The following is a 23,488-nucleotide window of genomic DNA, read 5'->3' as shown; positions in this document are numbered from 1 at the left end:
AAGGGAGCCTGGTTAATACTTCTCTCTGTCCTCCAAATTGCAATTCCAACATGTAGGGACCATCTCCGAACTCTGAACATTTGCTGAGGGAGGATTCAGCTGCTTGAAACCCCCCCCCTTTTTTTATTGTAATTTTCCCCACCTTCATGCCAGGCCAAAGAAAGACGATGCAACCGTGTCCAAATTCTCGGTTGAAGAGCATCCTCCATGAATTCTCCCCCTACCCTTTGTTGTCTCCATCCTCCGTTGGCTTTTTAAACTCTTTGTTCACTTTGTTTGGGCGAGAGGCGCCAACCCGGTGGAGGGTTGTTCGTTGGTCGAAGGAGGGTTACGCGTCTGAAGTGCCCGGGGAACTGTGACCCTAGGGACTGGAGGACCACAACTGAGGTCCTCCTTCGTGACCGTGATGGGTGGAGGGATCCTGACCATCTCGAGGAGGCCAGCGGTTCTCCCATCTCTTTTGATATTTCCTGGAAACCTCTCCGTGTGGTTAACGTTCGGGTTTCTTGGGCTGAGGCCATGGCAGTCGTACAACTTCGGCCGTGTACAGTTTACACTCTCCGTTGATGTCCAGGGAGAGCACTCAGGCGTGGGTAAAGGAACAACATACAAGAGGTGGAGAGACCCAGAAATAGAGCCTTATCTTTACACTGTGTTTTACCGGCTGGCTGCTCGGCAGCAATTTTCCAGTGCAATTAAACTAATAAAGATACGGCTGTGTAGCAACACACCACTTTGCAAAAAGCTTGTTTAGATTTAATGACTCTGAAAATACGACATTAAGAACCACGTGTTCCCCGCCTCTTCCATCCCCCTGAAGACTGTGAGGGAGGTAGTTACAGAAAGCGCGTTTTCTAATTCTTTTGCCTCCTCCTTTTTCTCTGTGTTGGCATCTTGTGAGCGCCCAAGAAACGTGAACTGGGATGGATAAGATTGCAAGCAAAATGAGTTAAAAATACTGGAATGCCACTGAGATAATAAATGGGCTTGTTCCAGAATAGATTGACTGCATTCACTCCTAACAATTTACTTTTCCCCCCTCACACTGTAGGGAAAAGTTTATTAGAGGCAAATAACTAAGCCTTCGTTCTATTTGACCAATGGGGTTATTCAACCAAATTTTAGCAGTGTATGTTTTAGTAGCTTAGAAGTATTAGGTGTTTAGCATATACTTATTTGAGAAGGTACTTTGCTTCTGATTTACAGGATCTTTGTGTAATTAGCGGAGATAATTTCTTTTTTTATTTAACTGGATTTCAATTTTAAAGCTGGCTAGTGTTTTCAGATTAGTTTGTGCTTTTAGTGGTATCTTTCCCTGCTAAATTCTGTGAGTCACCTTGAATCCCAGTTTTGAAAGTGGAGATATAAACCAATCAATGATCATGTTTGGTGGTTGGGAGTCATTGTGCCAACCAATGTATAAATTCTAAATAAAACATAAAAAACAGACTAAAACACAGTTGAAACCAGATAGATAAAAAGGAAGAACCTGCTCTCCTTGACTGCTGCCAATTTTAGACATTTCATGTTAGAGGAGGACCATTTCTGTAGGGTTTCCCTCCCTCCCTCCATCAGCCGGCGCCTAAGACAGACGGCCATCTGGTCTCTTCCTGGAGATAAAAAATTACAACCATCGTCAAAAGGATTTTGCTGACCACTAGCAACGATGCCTTTATGCACCAGATAATTTTTGCTAGTCAGCTGCTGAATCTATGTGGAGGCCCTCCTACACTGTGTGGGGTGTGAGCACGGTATGGCCCGCCCAATGTTGATAGACTCATCATCCTTACCGAGCTGTTCATTCTGACTTATGGCAATCCATTTTTCAATTCACAGAAGGTACTGTGGGGGAATCGAACCCCCAACCTCTCTGGCTCCATAGTCAGAGACCTAAACCACTTGAGCTATCCAGCCAGTTGTACTTGTTAAGACTACAATCCCGATTTCTTGCCATTTGCACTTAGGACCTTACCCACAGCTACCAATGTCTGGAAAAGACAACTGAAAACGGCATCACATACCCAGGGCTGAGAAATGTGGTTTTTTCTTTTAAAGAGTGTTATATTTTTAAATTATGTACGTAACCCTCTTATAATCTTTAATGGAGTTGAACTAAGTACTATGGGGCAGTATATAAGTAGCACCTTTTGCTTTAAAGGCTAACGGGTTCCCTGTCACTGATATTATTCTTTTCTCCCCAATTCCAACCTTATCACCACTATGACAGTCTAACCATGCAGACTTCATTAGTTAAAATTAAAAAAAAAAAAAAGCAGAGGTGGGGAATCACATGCTTTCAAAAGAAAATAGATGTCATGAATGGTAAACAGCATTGTGTTGAAACATTTATTTTATATATATATATATTTCACAATTTTTTCACAAAGTATTGAAACTCAAAAAAAAGAAGAATTAGACTTGAGTCAAATACAGACATGAAATGCACAAGATAAATGAGCAGGCAAAACTTAAAAAGGTCTTGGATTTTTTTTTACTTCAGACTGAAAAAAAATGAACAGTTCAACTGTTCAGTTTAAATAAAGATTTGCTAGATATACAGTGTTTTATGAATACAATGCTGGTTATTTGAGGTGAAGTAAATATCTCAATTTTTTTCCCTTCACACGTTTGTCTTCATTTTCTTCTGTTAGAAAGATATTGTTTACAAAATGAAACTTTGAGCAGTCCAGGAAAAGCTATTTTTCCATTAAAATTTATGAAAACCATAAATTGAGGCAAACGTAAGATTCCCAATGGAATCAAGATTATCTTCCCGCTACCACCACATGAAAAAAATCAGACACTTATTGGAACACCAATCTCTGCATCCTGACAGAACGTTCCTTTCCAACCAAGAGGGTAATCCTTCGAAATAAAAATTAAAATAATATTTTTTTTAAAAAAACAACTTCAGTGTGGTTAAGTAATAAAGATTGCTGTATTACACATTTGTAACAGCATTCGGTAACAGCAGCTAGTAATACTGGATTAATATAATTCAGAATTTGTTCCCAAAGCACTGAAGGTAGTCCTACACAATTATAAAACATACTTTAATTCAGAATAAATACTCTGATAATGCATTATGTGACGGCTTGTACTAAATGCTAGTTAAAATCTTGCCAATTTTTTTAAAAAATCAGAACAAAACAGGTATCTAAATGGAACACTATTGTCAAGTGAACATTCTTTTTTTTTAATAATATATAATTTTAGTGTTTGTCAGCATTATGGTGGCTAAGACATGTCCTTTTCTTCCCCTCCCTTTAAAAAGAAAAGTCAAAATACTTTAACATCTAGAGATGTTATTTTATTATATTTTTTTTTCCAGTCATGACAGTTTTTTGTTTCTTTTCTTTCTTTCTTTTTGGTCGTGTCGCATTGTTTTACTTAAAAAGCTCCCGGCACTTGGTCAAGTTGGTCTGCAATCTGTCAAAGAAACCTCTAAAAGCGATCATTACTCTTCAAAAAAAGAAAAGAAAAAGGGATTGTTAACCGTTCCCCAGACTGGATACACCAAATAGGGTCTTACATCTCGAACACACTCGCTCACACAAACACACACTCTTCTTCAAAAGAAAAAAAAATATTACAGTAAATGTCACTTTACATTCTATCAATTAAAGTGCTCCATTTCCTTTTGTTTTTGTTTGCAAATACCGCAAGCGACTACAGCTCTACACATTCGTAACGTGACCATCTCTGCAATCATAAAATCAACAACGGTATGGCTGAGTTGGGTCCATTCAAACATCTTTGAGGCTCAATGGCTGGGGGGGAAACGCAGTGGAGGAATACCTAGATCGGAAAAGCTGGTTCCACCTCTTCAGACCGCGATAGCAATGGAATAATAACCCATTATTGAAATCTGTTGAATTCTCTTAAGGGTGGATTTAAAAAAAGGTCTAAAATGGGATGAAGGATAACGCATGCATGCATGCATGTTTAAAAGGCCAACCAGGTCTGTTTCTCTACACATTTTTCTTTCCAAAAAGTTTTTTTTTCTTTTCATGAGAAGGGGAGATATGGATGAAGGCACATGGAAAAGGATTAAGATTCAGGGTAGATTACCTTCACCACGTCCTTCCTTCTAGATCAACTCAATGGCAAGTCCCATCACCCCGTGGTGGGAAATGGTGGATATTTCCGTCTAAAATTTCTGAAGGGAACCTGGCCCAAGAAGGCTGATTTAGACCATTCTCCAAAATTCAGGTATTACCAAACGTCAGTGGTTTTTCTTTCCATGCAGCTAAATCTGTCCGTCCAAGAAATAATACATCATTGAACCCTTGGTTTCTTGTTTTACAAAGAAGGAAAACCTGGAAATATCCCTTTGCCTGAGAACGTGGCACTTTAGAAACAAGATGAAAAGTTCTTTTTTTCCCCCCTCTCCAGAGAGGACTGTAAGGTTAGCGTTCACAAAGGATTCATTTGTACACTTTAAAACACGTCTTTTTTTTTTTCCTTTCAGAGACGCGACTTGTGCAGAACGCATAAATGTGCTATTAAATGATTTCAAGGCTAAAAAAGGAAGGAAAAAAAAACCCCACCACAATTCTGAGCCGTGTTATTTCGTCCAGATTCGTCTGATGTTCTGCTGACAATGAGATTTAAAACAGTTTTTAATCTAATCCTGAGGGGTGGGGGAGAAAGGGGAGGAGGGAGTCGTTTCTACAATTTAAACAGTAATGTTATGTAAAAAGTTATTAACAAATCCACTATTACAAATGTCAGTTTTCCTATATGGTCATCTACAGAGAGATACACAATAAAATGGTAAATATATGCAAAATAATTTTTTAAAAAATTATCATGCTCAAATTTATTCTTTCTGCTTTGAGCTTTGGGTCTCCTTTAGAATACATGTTTTTTCTGTCCCGCCCCCCCCACCCCCTTTTGTTTATTTCAGTCCATTACCAACCCCTTAAACACACTCAAGTCCTACCCCTACATTTCCAACACAGGAGGAGCTGATGGGAAATATTTATTTTTGTACATTCAAGCTTTTTATACCTTAAACAACCCTGTTGTAGCATATAATTTATCCGATGAGCAGCCTCTTCCACCCTCCCCTTCCCCCCCACATATTTTTTTTAATTAATATCTTTTAATATATTTTTTTTCTTTTTCTTTTTTTTTCTTTTTTTGCAGTGATCAGTCTTCATGATCTGTTCCGTGGCGAGCTGGGAAAAAAAAACCAAACAAACCCTAAAATGTGTTGCTAGTCAACATTCCCAACAGTCTTGAGACCCCGGATGAGACCTCCTGAGGGAGTCGCGGTCCACCTTATTCTTGTAGTGTGAGATCATTGCACACAGAAGAATAACTATTTTCTCTTTTCTTCTCTCTCTCTCTCTTTTTTTGGAGAGGAAAACTATCTACAAAGGTCTGAAAGCACCGCGTCCCTCTTGTGTTTCCTTTTTTTGCCGTGGCAAAATTGATGAGATTTGCTGCCCGGGTGGGGTTTGTTTGTCACCGAGGGACTGTGGCTTGAATTCCCTGGACTCTGGAAGGCTTTGTTGGAAGAACTGCGGAATAATCTCGTGGATCCGTGCTGCAAAATAGAGAAAATTGATTGATTGATTGATTCATTCATTGATTCATTCATTCCATCTCATTTCATTTTTATACTGCCCATCTGGCCGAGGGCCACTCCGGGCAGTTCACAACTAAAGACCCAACAACACAATAAACACAAGCCTATTTTAATAGGGGTCTTGTCAATTGAGATCTTACCTCTTGCATCTCAACAAATGCCTTAGAATTTGCAAAATCTTAGGGCAAGTAAAGTTAATGAATCTTTAAGGTACCCATGAGACTCTGCAGTGAACACAGTACAGTGTTTTGATTTAACACTCTCTATGGTGTTATTCTGATGTAACACTCTCTATGGTGGAATTTCAGGCTGCAAAAGATCTGCATTCCTCTGCATTTATTTAGATTCCTTCCACCCACCCCATTTGGTTCTCTGGGGCCCCAACAGATCCATTTCTCAAATTCTGGAGGCTTTTCTAAAAATACAGAAATAAGTATCTCCCTACCAGCAGATTGGACATGGCATGTTTCCAAATTTTAACTGTAAGGTCATGCCAAAACCCAAGACGGGTTGCTTGACTCCCCCCAGGAGTCCTACAGAGCAACACAGAGACTCTTTGGGCAAAGATCAGAAACCTGTTGTTTGTCACAGCTGGCATTTATCTCAACAATGACACCGAACAATCACAGGCAAGCACATCAATATTCATCTGAATATCAAGATTATTCCTTGTTTCAATCATTCCAGGCAACAATGGCTTGTCTATCTATCAGGCTTTGCTGATTTACATTGCTATCTGGCTTCCAACAGTCAGAGATGCCGGTTTGTGTCTAAACCCAGGATCAGGGAACACGACCTGCAGACCTGGGAGGGGGGGGGAAGAGAGACACAAGATCAAGACAGCTAAGCCTGGCATTCCACCAACCTGAGATTTGTTTGCAGCGTTGGATGCGTTCACCGTCTGACTGCTTGGGATCTTCCCGCTCAGCTGCGTGGAGGCCAGCGGTAAGTCCTGACCAGCTGTCTGGGTTGTGGTAGTTTGACGGCAGCCCAGCTGTTTAGAGGTTTTGCAAGGTGTTCCATCTGACTCCTGGCAGGGAAAACAGCCATCACGTATTGTAGAAACGTGGACGGACAGTTAAGCAGAAAGGTGGGAGGAAAAATCAGAGCGTTAGTGCCTTAAAAAAAATGGCACACAAAAGAAAATAAAAGGCTGCTCGCAATGATCAGAGGATGCAGAGGGCTATACCACATTTTTATGAGGGGTCCAATAACTTTGGGGTACCAGTTTGTGCTCACAAAATGCACACACTCTTTCCAGAAAGGATAAGCGCAGAATGCGCTGAGGACTGCACATCTCCCACCAAACATTCTGTGGACGCTGGGCTAAACCTCAGTATTCTAATCGTCGACATACAGTGATCTTTCTTAGAAACTAGGACATGTCATAATCAGGGGTGGGGAGCAAACAAACTTCCTCCGGGGTACCTACTGCATAGTTGGGTTAGAGATGGGCAGGTTCATCTTTTGGCCAAACAGGTGTGTTCAGCAGTTCCCAGCCCTGCCTCCTCTAGCAGGCGACCGCAGCGCCTGGAGGAGGCGGGGCAGGGAAGCTAGGGCACCACCTCTGAGTGGCTGCCCGCCAAAGGAAGTTGAGCTGGAAACCGCTGAACACCTGTTCATCCAAAAGACGAATCGACACAAATTGCCGATTTGTGTACATTTTAGTTTCCCAAAAGTGAAACTCTGCTAAAGGCCACGAGCTGTTCAGTAGATCTCGGAAGATGAGCACGGTTTGCTAACAGGTCCATGCTAGCAGAGGCAACTCTGAAATCCAGACTGCTTCGGGTTTGAAGGCCCAGTTTCAATACATGGAGTCCGGGAACAGACTGATAACTCATCAAGGAGGTAACATGAATCTTGCATAACACGGTCCCTCTTCAACAGCCTGGCTGCTGCATTTTGGATCTCTGGGGGTCTCTTGAAGAGTGTCCTGGAGTAATCCAGATGAAAGGTGTTTGGCAAACAGCACTTACGACGTCACTGGAGCTGGAAAGTGTGGAAGATGACGACGACAGAGGGCCTGACGAAGAATTAGACGAGTGTTTGCTTGGTGTCTCTGAGGTTTTACTCCGAGGCTTCCCAAGCGATTCGCTCTCTTCCGAAAGGTTGTTGTTGCAAGTGTCCAGCTGCTGGTTGTCTACTATCAAAGTCACACCATTGCCTGCAAGCAGAGATCAGAGAGGACAGCATAAGCACCCTTTTGTAACAACAGAATTGCTCCCAAGTTTGACTTCTGTTAGAGAAATCCATGCCACCCATACAATGTTCCTCAATCAGCTCTCGTTCTGTAAATGGAATCAGCGCCTGCGTCATTTGTCCACTTTGGCATATGCTGATTCCACTGTGAGGAGGACATGCAACTTGTGTTCAATTTGGTTACAAGTCATAAATGGCAGCTATCTTAGATGAGGGCAACCCTGTGACCACAGGCGATGGCTCTGAACCAAACCGGTCTTGTCAGGACCAACCCTTCTGCCCCAAAGGCCAACCGGATCCTGCCATGACCCTTTTGAGCTTCTGCCTCTAATTCTTGAGGACAACCAGCTTGTTTCAAAACACAGACAGCCGTCCAGAACTGTCAAGCTCGTACAACTTATGTGATAGAGACTGCCTTCTCTGGTTCCAAAGGATGATGGCAAGGCAGGAAAAAAACCTTACCGTTGCACGCAGTTTCAGTGCTGTTCTGTACTCTCCACTGCTTTGATATCCAGTCTCTATACGTTGCCACCTCTTGTGTAACTCTGATTATTCTCCCTAATATACTGGGAAGAGAAAGAAAACGTCATGGGGTTTAAAGTCTGAGCACGGGGCGGAAGGAGAAACCAACCTTCCCTCCGACGTGGATACGATCTATTACCTTTCGCTTTCGTTGTTGGGATAATATTTCGCTATTGGCGAGACCGCATGGCTCAAAACGACGTAGGCGTAGTCAAAGGCCTGTTTTACTTGCATGGCACCATAAGAACTCCTTCCGACATCATTACCTGAAGAGGAACCAACAACAATACATTCACAAAGGAGACTCGTAGGGAAACAGGGCCTCTGAATAAAATCCAACCTCACCCGATCCAGGAAGCTCTAGTTTTAAAACAAACCGATCAACCTCTTGGTCTGCCAAAGAAAATTATCAGTGCCACTAATTATAAGACTAACACAGCATAGCCCTCCTTTAATGGATACATGATTTCTATTCTTTTCCTCCCTTTAGCTAGGGAACAAAGGGATTGGGAGACAAGAGACCATTTGCTTCTGGACAACAGAGTGCTGAAATCAATATGAGTTTGATCTCCAGGTTTGTCTTCCGAGGAGACTCTGACCGAAGCCCGAGGAACAAAGTTAGCCAGCACACTTACAAGAAAGAAAACAACAGAGAAATCCCCATTACCTTTGATCACTGTCACTTTGAGCTAAATTTAACCTTCCTAACCCACCCACCCCCAAACTAGGCTCTCCGATGTTGTCAAGACAACAATCCCCATTGTCTCTGAACATTGACCGGCCTGGCTAGGGGATGATGGAAAGCAAACCCTATGCAACGTTTAAGGACTAATTTGGCAAAGTCTGGCCTTGTTAGCAGGCAAGATCGGAAAGAAAGAAAAAGACAGCAGGGTGAGTGATCCAAAGTCTTCAAAGAAAAGATGGCAAGACACCTGAAATGTGTTGCCTCTGGAAACGGACACAAGATGCATCGCATCTGCCTTGCACCCAACAAGGGGCTATCAGAAACACCCAACTCATCCAGAATGTAGTTGCCAGATACTTGAAGTGGGATACACTCCTCCTTCGTTTGAACAGCTGCATTGGCTTCTGGTTTGTTTCCAGACCCCACTGAAAATGCTGGCAATGACTTTTTAAAAGTATAATTGGAGAGCAAGATATCGGGAGGACGTGGCTCCTCATTGAGGTCACTGCTGGTTAAGACCAGGATCAACGAATGACATTCTTAGTATGTGCCCGTCTCTAGTTGTCTTCATTAGAGTGCCTGAACTAAAGAATCAACTGCTGAGCGATAAGTCAACTGTTGCGTAGGCTCCATAGATGCCACAGCTGACACCCAGGAGAAAGTCACATCTCGAGTAGGCCCACTGAATCAGTGAAGATCTGTTCAGTCAACACCTAGGCAAGTTCTACTGATTCAATGGCCTACTCTTGTTGTGAATGACCACTGTATTTCAGCCAGTGGGTCTACCGTATTTTTCGCACCATAAGACACACTTTTCCCCCACAAAACAGGGGGGTGGAAAGTCTGTGCATCTTACGGAGTGAAGAAAACAGATTATATTTTCCTGTTTTCTTCTCCTAAAATATTGGTGCGTCTTATGGAAAGGTGCGTCTTATGGAGCGAAAAATATGGTAATTCTATGAAGGACTAACAATCCGGAGCCGGGCAGACGCCAGGGATTTAAGAATTGTGCTCTGCACAAATTCATCTTAAAAAAACCTTCATGGGGGCGATAGCAGGCATTCCACCGACCTGGTTGTAGGGGATCTTCAATGTACAGCATCGATGGCCGATAGCCATCCAGCATGTTCTTTTGCACTTCGTCCTTGGCGACGTAAGAACCACCATCCTTTATTCGGATTCCAGTCTTCAGGTAATTGAAATGACGGCCGTAGAGTTCGAAAAATTCTATTAAAAGAACCCCGTAGTTGGCATCGGGGTTGCAGGCATCTTCTCTGGGGTGCAGCTGTTGTAAAATATATATATATATATTGCGTTAAGATCGTTTCTCCTTCTTTCTTTACAGGCCCTTTAAAAATAAAACTCAAAAGGTGAAATGAAAGCATCTCCGTTTGAAAGCTCGTGCGGAGGAGGACTCTACAAAAAGCAAAGAGAGGGTTCCTTCATTCAGCTGAATGTGCTCATCCTTTAGAAAGGTTATTACCAGTTGTGGTTTTAAACATAGTGGTCTTTCTCTCCAAGGAATATAACGGCATAGATTAGCAAGCAGATAGTCTAAGCAGTATTTTATATTAAAGATTTGCTATTATGCCTAACAGCTCATTTCTCCCCAACCACCCACAAGCTGCGCAGATTAAGTTTAATGTGCAGCCTGCATTACTGCAAACAAGAACGCATGCAACTATTTTCTTTTTTTAAAAAGCCATGTAATGAAAGGAGCTCATAATTTACCTGGAGGAAGCTGACAGCCATTAAAAAAAGACTATAAGATCCGATTCCACCTGTGAAGACTTCATTCAGGTCCCTCTGCAATAAAAACTGTTTCAAAACTAAAACTAGATATGGCAATACAGGATATTTCTGCAAGAGAAAAAAAGGAAATGGGAATCAGAAGTCCACTTCACCAACATCGTGCATGAAAAGCACAACTCTGTCACATATGCTGCTAGAAATGACACTGTGATTAGCGATGGCCATGAACGGCTGGTTTTCCTGCGCTTTTTTTTTTTTTTTTTTGCTGTGTAGCCAGGATCTAACATAATTAATTAATTAGTAAATAAGAAACTAAGCGTATTTCTACCCCACCTTTCTTCTTAAAAGGACCAAGGCAAGAAATGGGAGAGCAGAATAGATGCATTACTCTAATTCTTACTTAATGGCACATTTTCTGAAATTATTCAGATGAACACAGTTGATTTTTGTAGAGCCAACAAGGGTGGGTTCTGTCCCAGTTCATCTGGGCTGTGGTCAAACTTGCAGACATTTTGAAAACACTGTAGGGGGAAAAAACCCAAAAATGACTATCTAGTCACTTGAATTTCTGCAAAAGTGGCCGGCTGTGGTTTGTAAGGGGCACAAGCCGGGGGTGGTGGTGGATAGGAGGCAGATGAGGCCCCCACAAACTCCATGGCTGCCTCCCTGGTCTACTTGGCGAAACACCCCAAGGAAACTGGCCGGTTGACAGCAAGCGCTGTTTATCGCAAGGCAAAAAATGTGTGCGCTCAGTCACTGGGTACTTTTCATTGGCTCACTCGTTCTCTCAGTCACCGGAATTTAACTGTCAAAATAAATGTATCGGCCCATTTACAACACTCCCGAAGCGGCCAATTTACTGTCAGTGCACAAACTTTGCTTTGCGTTAATTACAAAGCATGAATTCATCTAGGGAAAAGTTGCTCTGAAAGCGGCATTTAAAACGGACCAACTCCTTGCACGCTCTCTGGTGCCCTCTGCTGGGGGAAAATGTAAAATAAGGTGAAGGACTCTTTTAGGGCTAGATGTTTTAGAAAAAAAAATTCTAAACCAGTGGTTCCCAACCTTGGGTCCCCAGATGTTATTGGGCTACAACTCCCAGAAATCCTGGCCAGCACAGCGAGGGGTGAAGAAGGCTTCTGGGAGTTGTAGTCCAAGAACCTCTGGAGACCCAAGGTTGGGAACTACTATTCAAGGTGGACAAAGCGTGGCTCCATGTGACCCTTAGGGGGTCCCCCTTTGGGAACTGGAAGACCCCTCCATTAAAATGCATCTGTAAAAGTGAGCCCATCCTACAAACCATCTTTTGCTAATTAAAACTTGATTCTTCTGAACGCATTAACAAGAATTTTTAAAATCCCTTTCCCTCCTTAAAACTTCTCTAGCATTTCTTTACGCTGCCGGGTAGCCAAACCAGATTAAGCTGAAAAAGGAAGAGAAGGAGCAGTGAAAATTCTCAAGAAAGTGCATTACTGTTAAGTCTGCTGCTGTCGGCTCCCAACCAAATTCAAATGGGAGCAATCTGTGTTGGGAGGAAAGAGTTCACAGGTATCAGCTTACCTTGATAAAATCTCTGATGAGATCAGCAGCTTTTACCCCATTCTGAACGTTAAAGCTGATATCAACTTTTACTTCAGTGAAGGAATCAGTCAGTTTAATGATCGGTACCTAAGGAAAGAGTAAAACACAATGTTTATGTCAGAGAAAGAGCTTTTTCTGCTCCACTTAACCTCCGTTCGCACAGCCCTCACTTAAAGAAAACTAATCTTTATAGAATCCCGTCTTCCACGGGGCACGAGAGGGCTTTTATACAGCGACAAGACAGTAATTCAAGCCCAAAGCAAACGACTTTTAGTCATAAACAGACAGCAGGGGGAGACACAAGGCCACAGAATGAAAAAAAAAATTCCTACAAGGGCGGTGAAGGAAAAGGCACAGGGCAGAAAGAGCGAGCAACTCACATCACATAGAGATGCTTCTTGAGCTCCTGCTGAAAGACAACGCTGCCCTCAAGTGAGAACTGGAATTTGGATCTCGTTGGGATCCAAATTACAGCGCTGAAGCCTGCTGAAGATTCAAAAGCCTCCTCTAAATCACAGAGGTGTCCTTTACGAAAGTCAGAACTGGAGGTGGGCACGAATCGAAAAACGAATCGAGCTGGTTCGTGGCTCGCGCTTAACCATGGACCCCCAGAAAATCAGGACTGAAAGAGCTCAGCCTGTCCTTAGGCTGGACCACTCCTCTGATCAACCATCTACCACCAATGCCGTATTTCTCAAACAGCTTCTGGTTGTTCCCCTCTACTCCCCTCAAGTGTGCGGCAGTCTCTGAAATTTCCTGAGAAACACAGGCATAAAGCCCTACCACTGGTAGGACAGAAAAGCAAACGGAGCAAAACAGAGGAGCTTCATAAAAAGAACTAAGAATTCGGTTTCCTTTCATAGAATCATGGAGTTGGAAGGGGCCCGTAAGGCCATGGAGTCCAACCCGCTGTGAATCTTTGATCCCTCCCTTCCCGTCTTCAAGTGCTACTGATACTGCCTGCAGAGATTACTCATCTGTGATCTTTCAACATCCCAGCAGCAACGTTAGATAAGTGTTTCTCCTCGGTCCCCTATTCCACCCACCCACCCAAATGTCACCAATAATAAAAACAGGAACCGCGCGCATCTAAAAATACAAATGTCTTTTTTTAAAAAAAATGTGTTTTGCATTTCCAGCACTGGGGGGGGGGGGGGGAGAACGACTCGAGTTCCTTGATAAACTAATCAACGAGATGCAAGACGGTAAAGGCTGAGCAGTACTGCCTGAAGGTATGCAGCACCCACCAGGCAAACCTGTATGAAAGTCTGCAGGGCCTGTAGGAACAGCATTACACACACATCTCAAACACGCCTTGCTTGCCGTAGAAGCTAAAGGCCCACAGAGCTGTCCTGCATGCCCTGCCTGGCATCTCTGGATGGTCTCTGTGCCTACCTTGGAAAGGAAGAGAGGGTCAAGGGAAAAGGAAACTTACCGTTGCTTTGTCTAAAACCTTTACGGAGCCTTTATCAGCCACGTTGTGCTTTCGGAGAGCCTCTTCCAGGGTCCACAGGGGCAACGTCTCCCATTTCCCAAACACCACTAAGTCAATATCACTGGAATTTAAAACAGAAACAAAACAAAACAGTAAATCGAAGGCTGTTTCCCACTCGAGTAAGCAGATTCTGAATCAGAATGGGAGGCTCTGTTGTAGTTTGCTTGGGAGTGCTGTCCTCTGAAGATGCCCATGGCCACAGAGACTGGCAAAACGTTAGGAAGAACAACCTTCAGAACACGGCCAGAGAGCCCGAAAAACCCACAACAACCATTAGATCCCGGACGTGAAAGCCTTCGCGAATACACCATGGAATGATTTCTACCCCTCAATGCAGGATCTAAATAAACAGATTCATAGAATCATAGAGTTGGAAGGGGTCTATAATAAGCCCATTGAGTCCAACCCACTGCTCAATGCAGGAATGATTCAGAATAAATGAACATGTCTTTGGTTAGGAGACAGGTTAAAAAAAAAGGAAAAGAATACAACTTATTTAAGAGTGACCGTTTTTAACTTCAAATACGCTTTCCAATAAAATTATATAATGTCCCAGCTCAGCATCATAAAAATGGCTGCTGTCTAGCCTTAATATCACTTATATAAGACAGGGAAAATGTGTTCATTTCAAGTGACACAAGTGTAAGCTGCTGTGAAGGGTAGATGGGGGGGGGGGATTGTGTATGCTGCCTTGAGCTCTGGGGGTTGTGGTGGGAGGGAGGATATAGATATAATAATAAGTACTCACCTAGTTGGTAAATATAAACCAGTCTTAAAACTTCCAAATATCTTCACCTGGAGGGAGGGGAAAAATAGCACAAGCTGTAAGTTAAAATTCTTCTCCAAAAACATGGAATAAATAGTAGCATTGAGGGTTGCTGCCATCAGCTGGTAGATTATGGAAAATATTCAGTCTGGCTACAGTAAAAGACATTAGTATTAATTCTTCAGTGGATCAAGTTGCTGCTGTGCCTTCACTTTCTAAAACGTGCCGGCCGACTGCTAATCCTAAGAGGTTCCTGCTATCAAGCAGGAGGAACTTTCTAATTTCTAAGCTGCAAAGATGTTCAGAATTACATTCTGGGGTGGCCAGAGTCATGGCATTGGGGGGGAGAGAACGGGGCTGAACAGGACGTTTCCGCCCCCCCCCCCCCACAACACACAATTCAATGCTTTTAACTAGAGGAGACTGAAACTCAATGTCAGACGTTCTCGTTGCCAAATGTTCTTTACCACCGAATCACCTCCCTGCTGATGCTTTTTAAAGGGCAAACCACGCCACGCCGACTTTTATAACATCAAAGGCTTCATCTAACTCTTATCATAATCATACAGCATACAAGGTGGAGGCCATGTGATAAAAACACATGCACAACAGTGTTCTATTTTATTTATTTTATTCGATTTTTACCCCGCCCCTCTAGACAATGTCTACCCGGGGCGACTATCTGGAAGGCCTGGCTCAACTACGAGGACCGCATGGGTGATCTTTCAATTCAACTCACCCTCAACGCACCAGGTACATGATAAAGCCGTCCCTGGGCCTTTATGTTGGCAGGTAGCCTTTTCATCTCTGCCCGCAAGCGTTGAAGGAATGGGACCCCTATATCATACAGGTGCCGCATGGTGTTTCTGCATGGAGGCATTTTGATCCCTGATTTTACGGGGCAGGTTTGAAAGGAGGCAGGAAAGCACACCCACAGAAAAGTCATCGCCACCCGTGCCGTTTCCATAATATTGTTTTTAGACAGAGTGCCAAGAAAGAAACCGGATGGCCTCTAAGGGTCGTGCTAATCCTAACAGCCTGCTGCTGATTCGTTTTAATAAGTTTCACTTTCTTTTCCCCCAAATGAATTTAACGTGCTTCCTCTTCTCGTCCACTCTAGCGTTTCAATCCCAGGATAATTAAAGCCTCTCTTCGCCACTCTTATGGGGGAGTCCGGCTGATGCCAAGAACAGTTCTCACCTATTAGGAATGTTCCTGTCTAAGCACATTCCCTGGAGCAACAGAGCAAATGACACAATTGCTGGGTTCTATAAATAAAATCATAGTTTAAGAAAGGCTCGCTTAACACCAATTCTGTCTTATTGTTTTCGTAGACACGCTAATTATATACTCTCTCTCTTTCTCTTTCTGTGTCTCTGTCCTCCAGGCTCTTTATCAAAAAGTCATAAAGTCCTGCAGACGTTCCTTCTCTCCCAATTTTATATTTCCGTATCTAGAGCTCTGCAACCAAGTATGACTGGCTTGAGTTAGTGGGAAAAATCTGAATAGGGTCTGGGCAGGGTGCTAGCTGCTTGCTTAATTTGTCAGCCACTAAGCAATTAGCTGACGTCCCCCCACTCCCCACTTTACATAGGTTTCAGAGTATACAGAAACTGAGCCCCTGTAAAAAAAAGGAGCTACCATTCAAGTCACCTGATTTGGCTGCATGGTTTACATGCGGCCCTTTTGCTAATTATTAGGAGTAACAGAATTCCAAAGTTCAACACAGTCAAAAATCTAGCCATGCATCTGTTTCAAGACTACTCGGGGAGATTCGCAGCTCTTTTGCCACCTATAAAATTCCTACGGGGGAAAGTTAAAGGGGACAGTCAAGAGCTGTGATGGCGAACTTATGGCACGCTTGCCACAGCTGGCACGCAGAGCCCTCTCTGTGGGCACCCGAGCCGTAACTCGCTGGATGGTGACCCCCCCCGGCAGGCCAACCAGAGGAAGAGGCTGTTGCCGTGATGCTCGCGCTCCAGCAGGCCAGGATCCGGAGCAGCTGGCAATGGAGGCAGTGGGGTGGCCGAGCTTTAGGCAGTGGTGGAGTTTGGCACAACGGGAGGCGGATCCAGAATAGGGTCTGGAGGCACCTCCGTGCCTGGGATTCCCCCTTCCGACGCCACTTCCGCTTCCGCTGCCACCCGCCAGGGTCTAGAGGAAAGGGGGCCAACAAGCGGTGAAATGGAAGTTGAAGGTTTTAAGAGATAGGTTTTGACCTGCAGCCCCTTACGATGCCACTCCTGCTGAATCACTGGATAGCTAGAAACTGGAATGGTTGCAACTGAACTGTACTTGGCCAAGCTGCTCTCATCCAGAGCATTAACTCTTCCTGGCCAGCAGTTTTGCCTCTGCTGGCCTTCTAAAAACTTAGGTAAGCATTTACCTAATTTTATTCTAGGCTTTGCATTTCCTCAACTGCAGAGTTGTGGATCCGAGGCCAAACATACACCTAGAACCCTATTCAGGGAACCATTTCCCAGAAACAAACAGCCCCCCCCCACTCCTCCCGATAACTAAGCAGAAGTTTGTTAACCTTACATCTGCATTGGGCCAGAGCTCCTTTATAACGCTCTCTATCCTGTTCACCACCTCCATCCGCATCCTCTTTTCTTCAGGTCTGGGAGACATGTATTTGTAGAAGTCATGGATTTCTTCATGAAGTCTGAAAAAGAAAAATCAAGTTAGCTCCACGAAGCAATAATAGCCCTATGTACTGTGATTCTGGGCTTCTGAACTCAAAGGGTCCAACCAAGTTCAATAGGATTCAGACCCATGGACACTAAGCGACAACCTATACCTGGTAACCATATGTTAGGTCTCAGCCTTGAACTCACTTAAAAGCGGTAAGATCAGAACTACAAGTTACAGGGATAACAGGGCTGTGATGAAGCATATGCATTTCCATCAGCTGCTTTCCCCCATATATGCGCCAAGACCAGAACGAGGAGCTTCTGTTCCTGGTGACACCAAGGTCAACAGAATCTACGGTTCAACAGGAATCCAGGCTTGGTTTGAACTGAATAGGCGGAACATCAGGGGAAAAAAATTCCGAACTGTTAGAGCAGTATGACAACGGAACCCATGACATTATGAGGTGGTGAGCGCTCCCAACGCTGGAGGCATTCAAGAGAAAACTGAAAAACCCTCCGTCAGATCTGCTTTGATCTGGATTCCTGCTTTGGACAGGGAGTTGAGCCCAATGGCCTCATAGGCCCCTTCCAATTAAATTATTCTATGATTCCATGAACTGTCATGGGAAAAAAATGACAGAAGAATCGACACTGTTCCTCACATCCCATTTCCTAGCCACAAGTCCAAGCTCAGCTGCACTGCGCACGGAACTATTACACAAATGATGGAAGCACAAAAATACTCCTTTATGGTATAAAGCAACATAGAAAACCGCCTAGTTGAATAACATTTTCATCCATATTGAACGGTTGCAAGAACTTTCCCCAACTATAGATGGGAAAGAATGGCTGAAGGAACTGTAACTACTCTAAACCCAATTTAATCAAGCCTTATGTTGATGCAAGGCTGGCTGGATAGCTCAGTGAGTTAGGTCTCTGGCTGTGGAGCCAGAGGTTGGGAGTCCAGAAGGGCCAGCCTGTGGGGCCTTGGGCCAGCTGTACAGTCTCAGAAGTGTCCTCAGAAGAAAGGGACGGGAGACCACGTCCGAGCACTGTTTATCTAGAACAGTGGTTCTTAACGTGGGCGATAATGCCCCCCAGGGGGCGATTTCATTTTTCAGGGGGGCGGTAGAACGAAAAGGGGCGGCGTGGGGGCGCTGGAGCAGAAGGGGGGCTGCAGGGGGGCGCTGGAGCAAGCCAAACCTGTGAAGATGGCTGCAGCCTTTTTACAATGTGCATGAATATATGTTTTCCTCCAATCTTAATTTAGTTTCAGAGTTTTCGTCTTGAAATTTTTAGTTCCTGCATTGCGGTTTGTTTTTATGCCCTTTTTATATTTCTTTTTGCGTCTTAAAATTCACTTGCAACTAAATCATTAAATGTTACTTTTTGGGGGCATTTCATTTTCTTGGAATTGAATTTTGTTTTCAGGGGTCATTGGATTTAAGTGTAATAAATAAATAAATAAATGAATGAATGAATGAATGAATGAATGAATGAATGAATGAATGAATGAATGAATGAATAAATAAAAGATCTCATCACCATGGGGAGGGGGGCGATGATAACTTCCTCAATGGCTCAAGGGGGCGTTTCTTTCAAAAAGGTTAAGAACCACTGATCTAGAAGACCCTGAAAAGGGTCACAAGTCAGGATTATCATTATAGATTGATCCAGGAGCCTGGCAGCCACAGCAGACGGCATATAGGCCTGTGTGAGGAATTCCACGGAGGGAAGCGAGCTAGCTGACAAAAAATGTCCTCTGCACAGGGAACAGAAGATATTGCCAGGAGAGGGAAGCCCATCCTGCTCTGCCCTGCCCAAGAACAGAAATACAAGGTGCTCTCCAACCTTCCTCTCCCATTCTCCCTCGCAGGTAAGTAAACATCGGTTCGCTCATTCAAAATAGGATTACTTCGCCTTTCTCCTTAAAAAAGAACCCAAGGCGGCTTACATCGTTGAAAAGTCAGCATTTAAAACCTAAAAGCGGCAAGCATACAAATATTAAAAAAGAATTCCGCAAACCCCTTGTGCAGGCTGCCTTGGCCAACCCCTGTTTCATCAGTTCTAAAGTTTTGAGAAGATGGGTGTGAAATGCAACAGAGTCACCCTGAAGGCCTCTAAAGCAATGATTCTAAACCATTATTCTCATATCAGCAAGAAATAAACAATCCTTCTATGATGCGGCAGACACAGAATATGGCATGCCAATATTTAGCCAACACCATCTTGATAGTTTTCTGCCTGCCTACCCAGCCTCTTTCCACATCCTCTCCCCTCAAGTGAGACCCAGCGCCTACGTCTCTCTTCCACAACAAGAGTCTACCTGAAATCCACCTCTCTTTTATGGAAAAGATGACTTGCCTTTAGTATAAGTCAGTGATATTGGTGGACAGTCTACAAATTGCTTTGACAATGTTTTTCTTGGGCTCATTTTTTAAACACATGTTAGTTCTACATTCAATTGCTTGGAGAAAAACCAATTTCCCAACATGCCTCGTACCACGAACATGCAAAGAAAATTGGGGGTTGGGGTGCAGAGTAAGAGAAATATTTTATTTCCCCAAAAAAGCCACAGGCCACCTGCTGAAATGAGGATGACTGCAACTCAAAAAGCAAGTCTTTATGTACTGTTTCTTTAAAAATATGGCAAGGACAAACTGTTGTTTTCATTAATGACATTTCCAAGTCTCCCTTGACTAGGTTCAGGGCCCTCTCTGAAGCTTACGAACCCTACAAAATTCTGCATCTGTGAAGGGAAACCCGTGAATGCTCTATCTCAGCCACCAAAATGCATACACAGAAGACTCGAGGCAACCCTAAAAGAAACTCCAAAGTCCATACTGGGGCAATATTTTTACTAGGTCAACGGAAGAGGCCTATTTGTATTAAGCAAGCTTTTAAAGCGATGACAAACCTAGACAGAATCTTAAAAAGCAGAGACATCACCTTGCCAGCAAAGGTCCTCATAGTCAAAGCTATGGTTTTTCCAGTAGCGATGTACGGAAGTGAGAGCTGGACCATAAAGAAGGCTGATCGCTGAAGAATTGATGCTTTTTAATTGTGGTGCTGGAGGAGGCTATTGAGAGTCCCCTGGACTGCAAGGAGAACAAATCTATCCGTTCTGAAGGAAATCAGCTCTGAGTGCTCACTGGAAGGACAGATCCTGAAGCTGAGACTCCAGTACTTTGGCCATCTCATGAGAAGAGAAGACTCCTTGGAAAAGACCCTGATGTTAGGAAAGTGTGAAGGCAAGAGGAGAAGGGGACGACAGGGGACGAGATGGTAGGACAGGGTCATCGAAGTGACCAACATGAATTTTACCCAACTCCGGGAGGCAGTGGAAGACAGGAGGGCCTGGCGTGCTCTGGTCAATGGGGTCACGAAGAGTCAGACATGACTTGATTAAACAACAACAAAAGCTTTTAAGATCACAGATCTCTTCTCTGGGAAAGATGGTACAGAAATATCAGATGCAGAGAGAAGAAGGAGGAAGGTTTAGCTTAAGGCGGTGTAGTTTGCACGTTGTCTTTGGAGGTAATGGAGGAAGAACACCCTGGAGACCACCAAAGGGGCTTATGAGATGATGAAACCATGCTAGATTTCATCCAGAGGAGCCCACAGATTTGCTTAGAGGTAGAAAGGAAGACAGGTTTGGTTCTCCATCACAGGCGACACAAACGTCCACCTCAAGCAGAGCTATTTCTATTCTGCAAACAGGACAGAGCAGAAAATTTCCAACTTTTCTGGCCTGGAGGAAATAAAAACTAGAAAGGGTGGATGGAAGGATACAGGGAAGTGGGATCATATGCAGCCTCTGTGGTTTCGAAATCTCTCCATATACTGCCTGTCTGGTAGGCGGCCGAATTTCCAGAGGCAGTGAGAATCCTCCCTTTTTACAAGCCCAGTTTTGGGAAGGAAGAACTATAAATAGTGGTAGTTAATTCAAGTCGGTGAACACACATGTTGGTTGCACTTTAACATTAAAGTGTAACTGAAATTCTAAAGCTGCCCATCATAAAAACCATGTTTTTCTTCTTGTAATAAAAAAAACCAGAAGCTTGCCCCTGGCAGCCAATAAACACATATAAACACCACCACATATAAACGTAATTCCACTTGAAATGTATAAAACGCTGAGAAAACATACCAAATGCATTCTGATAATAAAGTAAAATTAAAAAAAATGAATATAGCAATCAAAGTTATGAACTCCCTTCAATACTATCAGTTTCTCTGACTGAGTGATGTTGCACAGATGTGATACAACAGTAAGTCCACTTCAGAAACCTTTTTATTATTGTGTTCCACACAATCTTCAAAGCATATGTACAATAACAAACAATAAAAGCTACTGTACAACGTAAATGCAAAACACTAAGAAGTAACTGTTCTGTAAAAAGCAGGATTAAAAAACCATGATATCAGCCCCCAAATAAACACAAATTACACACAGGTAGAAGGGATCTTTTGGCCCCAAAGGAGGGGAATACCTGTTCTCAAGAAGCACTAAGGAATACCGGGTGTTATTTTATTGGTTGCAAGATTATCCTTCCCACCTTTCCGCACTCATCCTGCCCACGAAGATCTTACTCAAAGGTTCTCCTAAGGAACAATAATCCTTTCCCCCCTTGTTGTGATGCCTCGTTTCTTGAATGTAGTGCTTCTTGTACACACCTAGCCAAATGGATGAAGGCTGAAGAGTGTCTCCCACCAGGACAAGACTCCGGCTGGAAGTCACTTAATCGACTTTTTCAAGAGGAGGAGGAAGATCAAGGATTTATCAAATAAAATGGGACTACCTGGGATATAGGATAGATATTCTGTGACTGAGGAGAAATTCAGTCAATGCAGCCTTTATGGGTATCTTAACATTTTAATTTGCTTTGAACGTTACCTGTATTTCATATACTATACGTCCATAATTTTAAATGTACAATGCTCTCCTACGAATAAAGAAAGACAGACTTCTGGAATGTTCTCCACAAGGTCAACTCTCACTTACTGCCTACTCATGCTGGTATCTCTTAGATGCCAAGAAAAAAGCAACTTGCTTCCCCCAGGATTTTGAAATCTAAGGCAGTTCTTACTTCTTGTTGTGATTTAGTGGTCTTTTAGCCATTTTATGGCTCCTTGCCTTTTGTCACATTTTAGTGCCTTTTAAAAAAGTTTTCACCATTTGATTGATTTTTACGACCTTCTGTAGCCACTCTGAGGATGGCTAAACTGAAGGCCAGTATTGAAAGGCTTTAAAGAAAGAAAGTAAAAAGAAAACTAGAGCATGCAAGGTGGCTGAGAGCAAAGAAATCTGAGCAGGTTACAAGACAGGGTAAAACACGCAGGAAAGTTCCCAACATACAGTATCAAGACGGAAAGACATATTCCAAATAAAACCAAAGATCAATCCAAAAGAAAGTCAACAGAGCGATGGAACAAAACCAGATTTCAATGACTGGCGAACCCTCCACCAAAAAGTCAAAGCAGGTCTCCAAAACAGTATGGGTCTAACAGGTACTGTATCTCCTTTGGACTTTAACTGATGAACAGAACCATAGAGAGAGGCAATTCTTTAAATATTAAATAGGCTTTTAAAAGATACTGGCCAGCACTTTGAATTAGCACCAGAAACAGACAGACAGCCAAGAAAGCCAGTGTACCACCACCATCCCATCGCTCTAGAAACAAATGAGTCCTCCAGCCATCGGTCTTGCAGCTGCATTTTGTGCCAAATGAATATGGATCCAGATGAACAATGGTGATGTGTAATGCCAAAAAAAATCAAGATATAGAAATCAGAATTATACACACATATTTATCTCCAGGGATACTCATTGCTTTGCATTCAAACACAGGGTCGGATTCTATTTTTACCAGCCACAACAGAAAAAAGAGCGAGGGCATGTCTTTCCAACACTAAAACGCCCTTTACTCTCCTGGGAAGCCTTATAAAGACTAGCTACTGTTGTTTGGTCCTTCAAACCTCTTGTCTGCTTTTGTGCCCTTGGGCTTAAGGAAGGGCTATTAACGGTTTCCTCTTCTGTCGCAAACAACCTGATTGATACCCTGAAGAACAGAAGAAGATTCATTAAAGAATCAATTCAGGGACGACTCCTTCAAGTCTTGTCTTCCCTACCATGATTCTCTGAAGTTATGGGAAGAACAAATGTCCTGCTCCTTAAACTCTGCTAGACTTCTGTTCTGGGCAAAACTGAAAAAGGCAAACATTGCATTTTTGTTCAGCCATAGCACCTCTGAATTC

The 23,488-nt window shown here is 43.2% G+C and overlaps 1 protein-coding gene across 1 annotated transcript in view; it reads right to left on the bottom strand.

Annotated features, from left to right (window-relative positions):
- Window positions 1-3,633: 3,633 nt before the first annotated feature.
- The window catches only part of TENT4B (terminal nucleotidyltransferase 4B), a 36,918-nt gene continuing 17,063 nt past the window's right edge, over window positions 3,634-23,488 (bottom strand). Inside the window, exons 2-12 of the mRNA XM_072980870.2 lie at window positions 17,138-17,261; window positions 14,579-14,625; window positions 13,771-13,891; window positions 12,315-12,422; window positions 10,734-10,862; window positions 10,074-10,287; window positions 8,457-8,583; window positions 8,258-8,361; window positions 7,573-7,760; window positions 6,462-6,626; window positions 3,634-5,554 (exon numbers count right to left, since the gene is read on the bottom strand). Coding sequence (XP_072836971.2) covers window positions 5,375-5,554; window positions 6,462-6,626; window positions 7,573-7,760; window positions 8,258-8,361; window positions 8,457-8,583; window positions 10,074-10,287; window positions 10,734-10,862; window positions 12,315-12,422; window positions 13,771-13,891; window positions 14,579-14,625; window positions 17,138-17,261 — 1,507 coding nt within the window. The 3' untranslated portion in view covers window positions 3,634-5,374. The remainder of the gene's footprint in view (window positions 5,555-6,461; window positions 6,627-7,572; window positions 7,761-8,257; window positions 8,362-8,456; window positions 8,584-10,073; window positions 10,288-10,733; window positions 10,863-12,314; window positions 12,423-13,770; window positions 13,892-14,578; window positions 14,626-17,137; window positions 17,262-23,488) is intronic.

This window comes from Pogona vitticeps, chromosome 10 (assembly GCF_051106095.1).
Source record: "Pogona vitticeps strain Pit_001003342236 chromosome 10, PviZW2.1, whole genome shotgun sequence".
Classification (NCBI taxonomy): Eukaryota; Metazoa; Chordata; class Lepidosauria; order Squamata; family Agamidae; genus Pogona; species Pogona vitticeps.
Note: the sequence above shows the minus strand (reverse complement) of the source record. Positions and strands in the feature narration are given on the sequence as shown.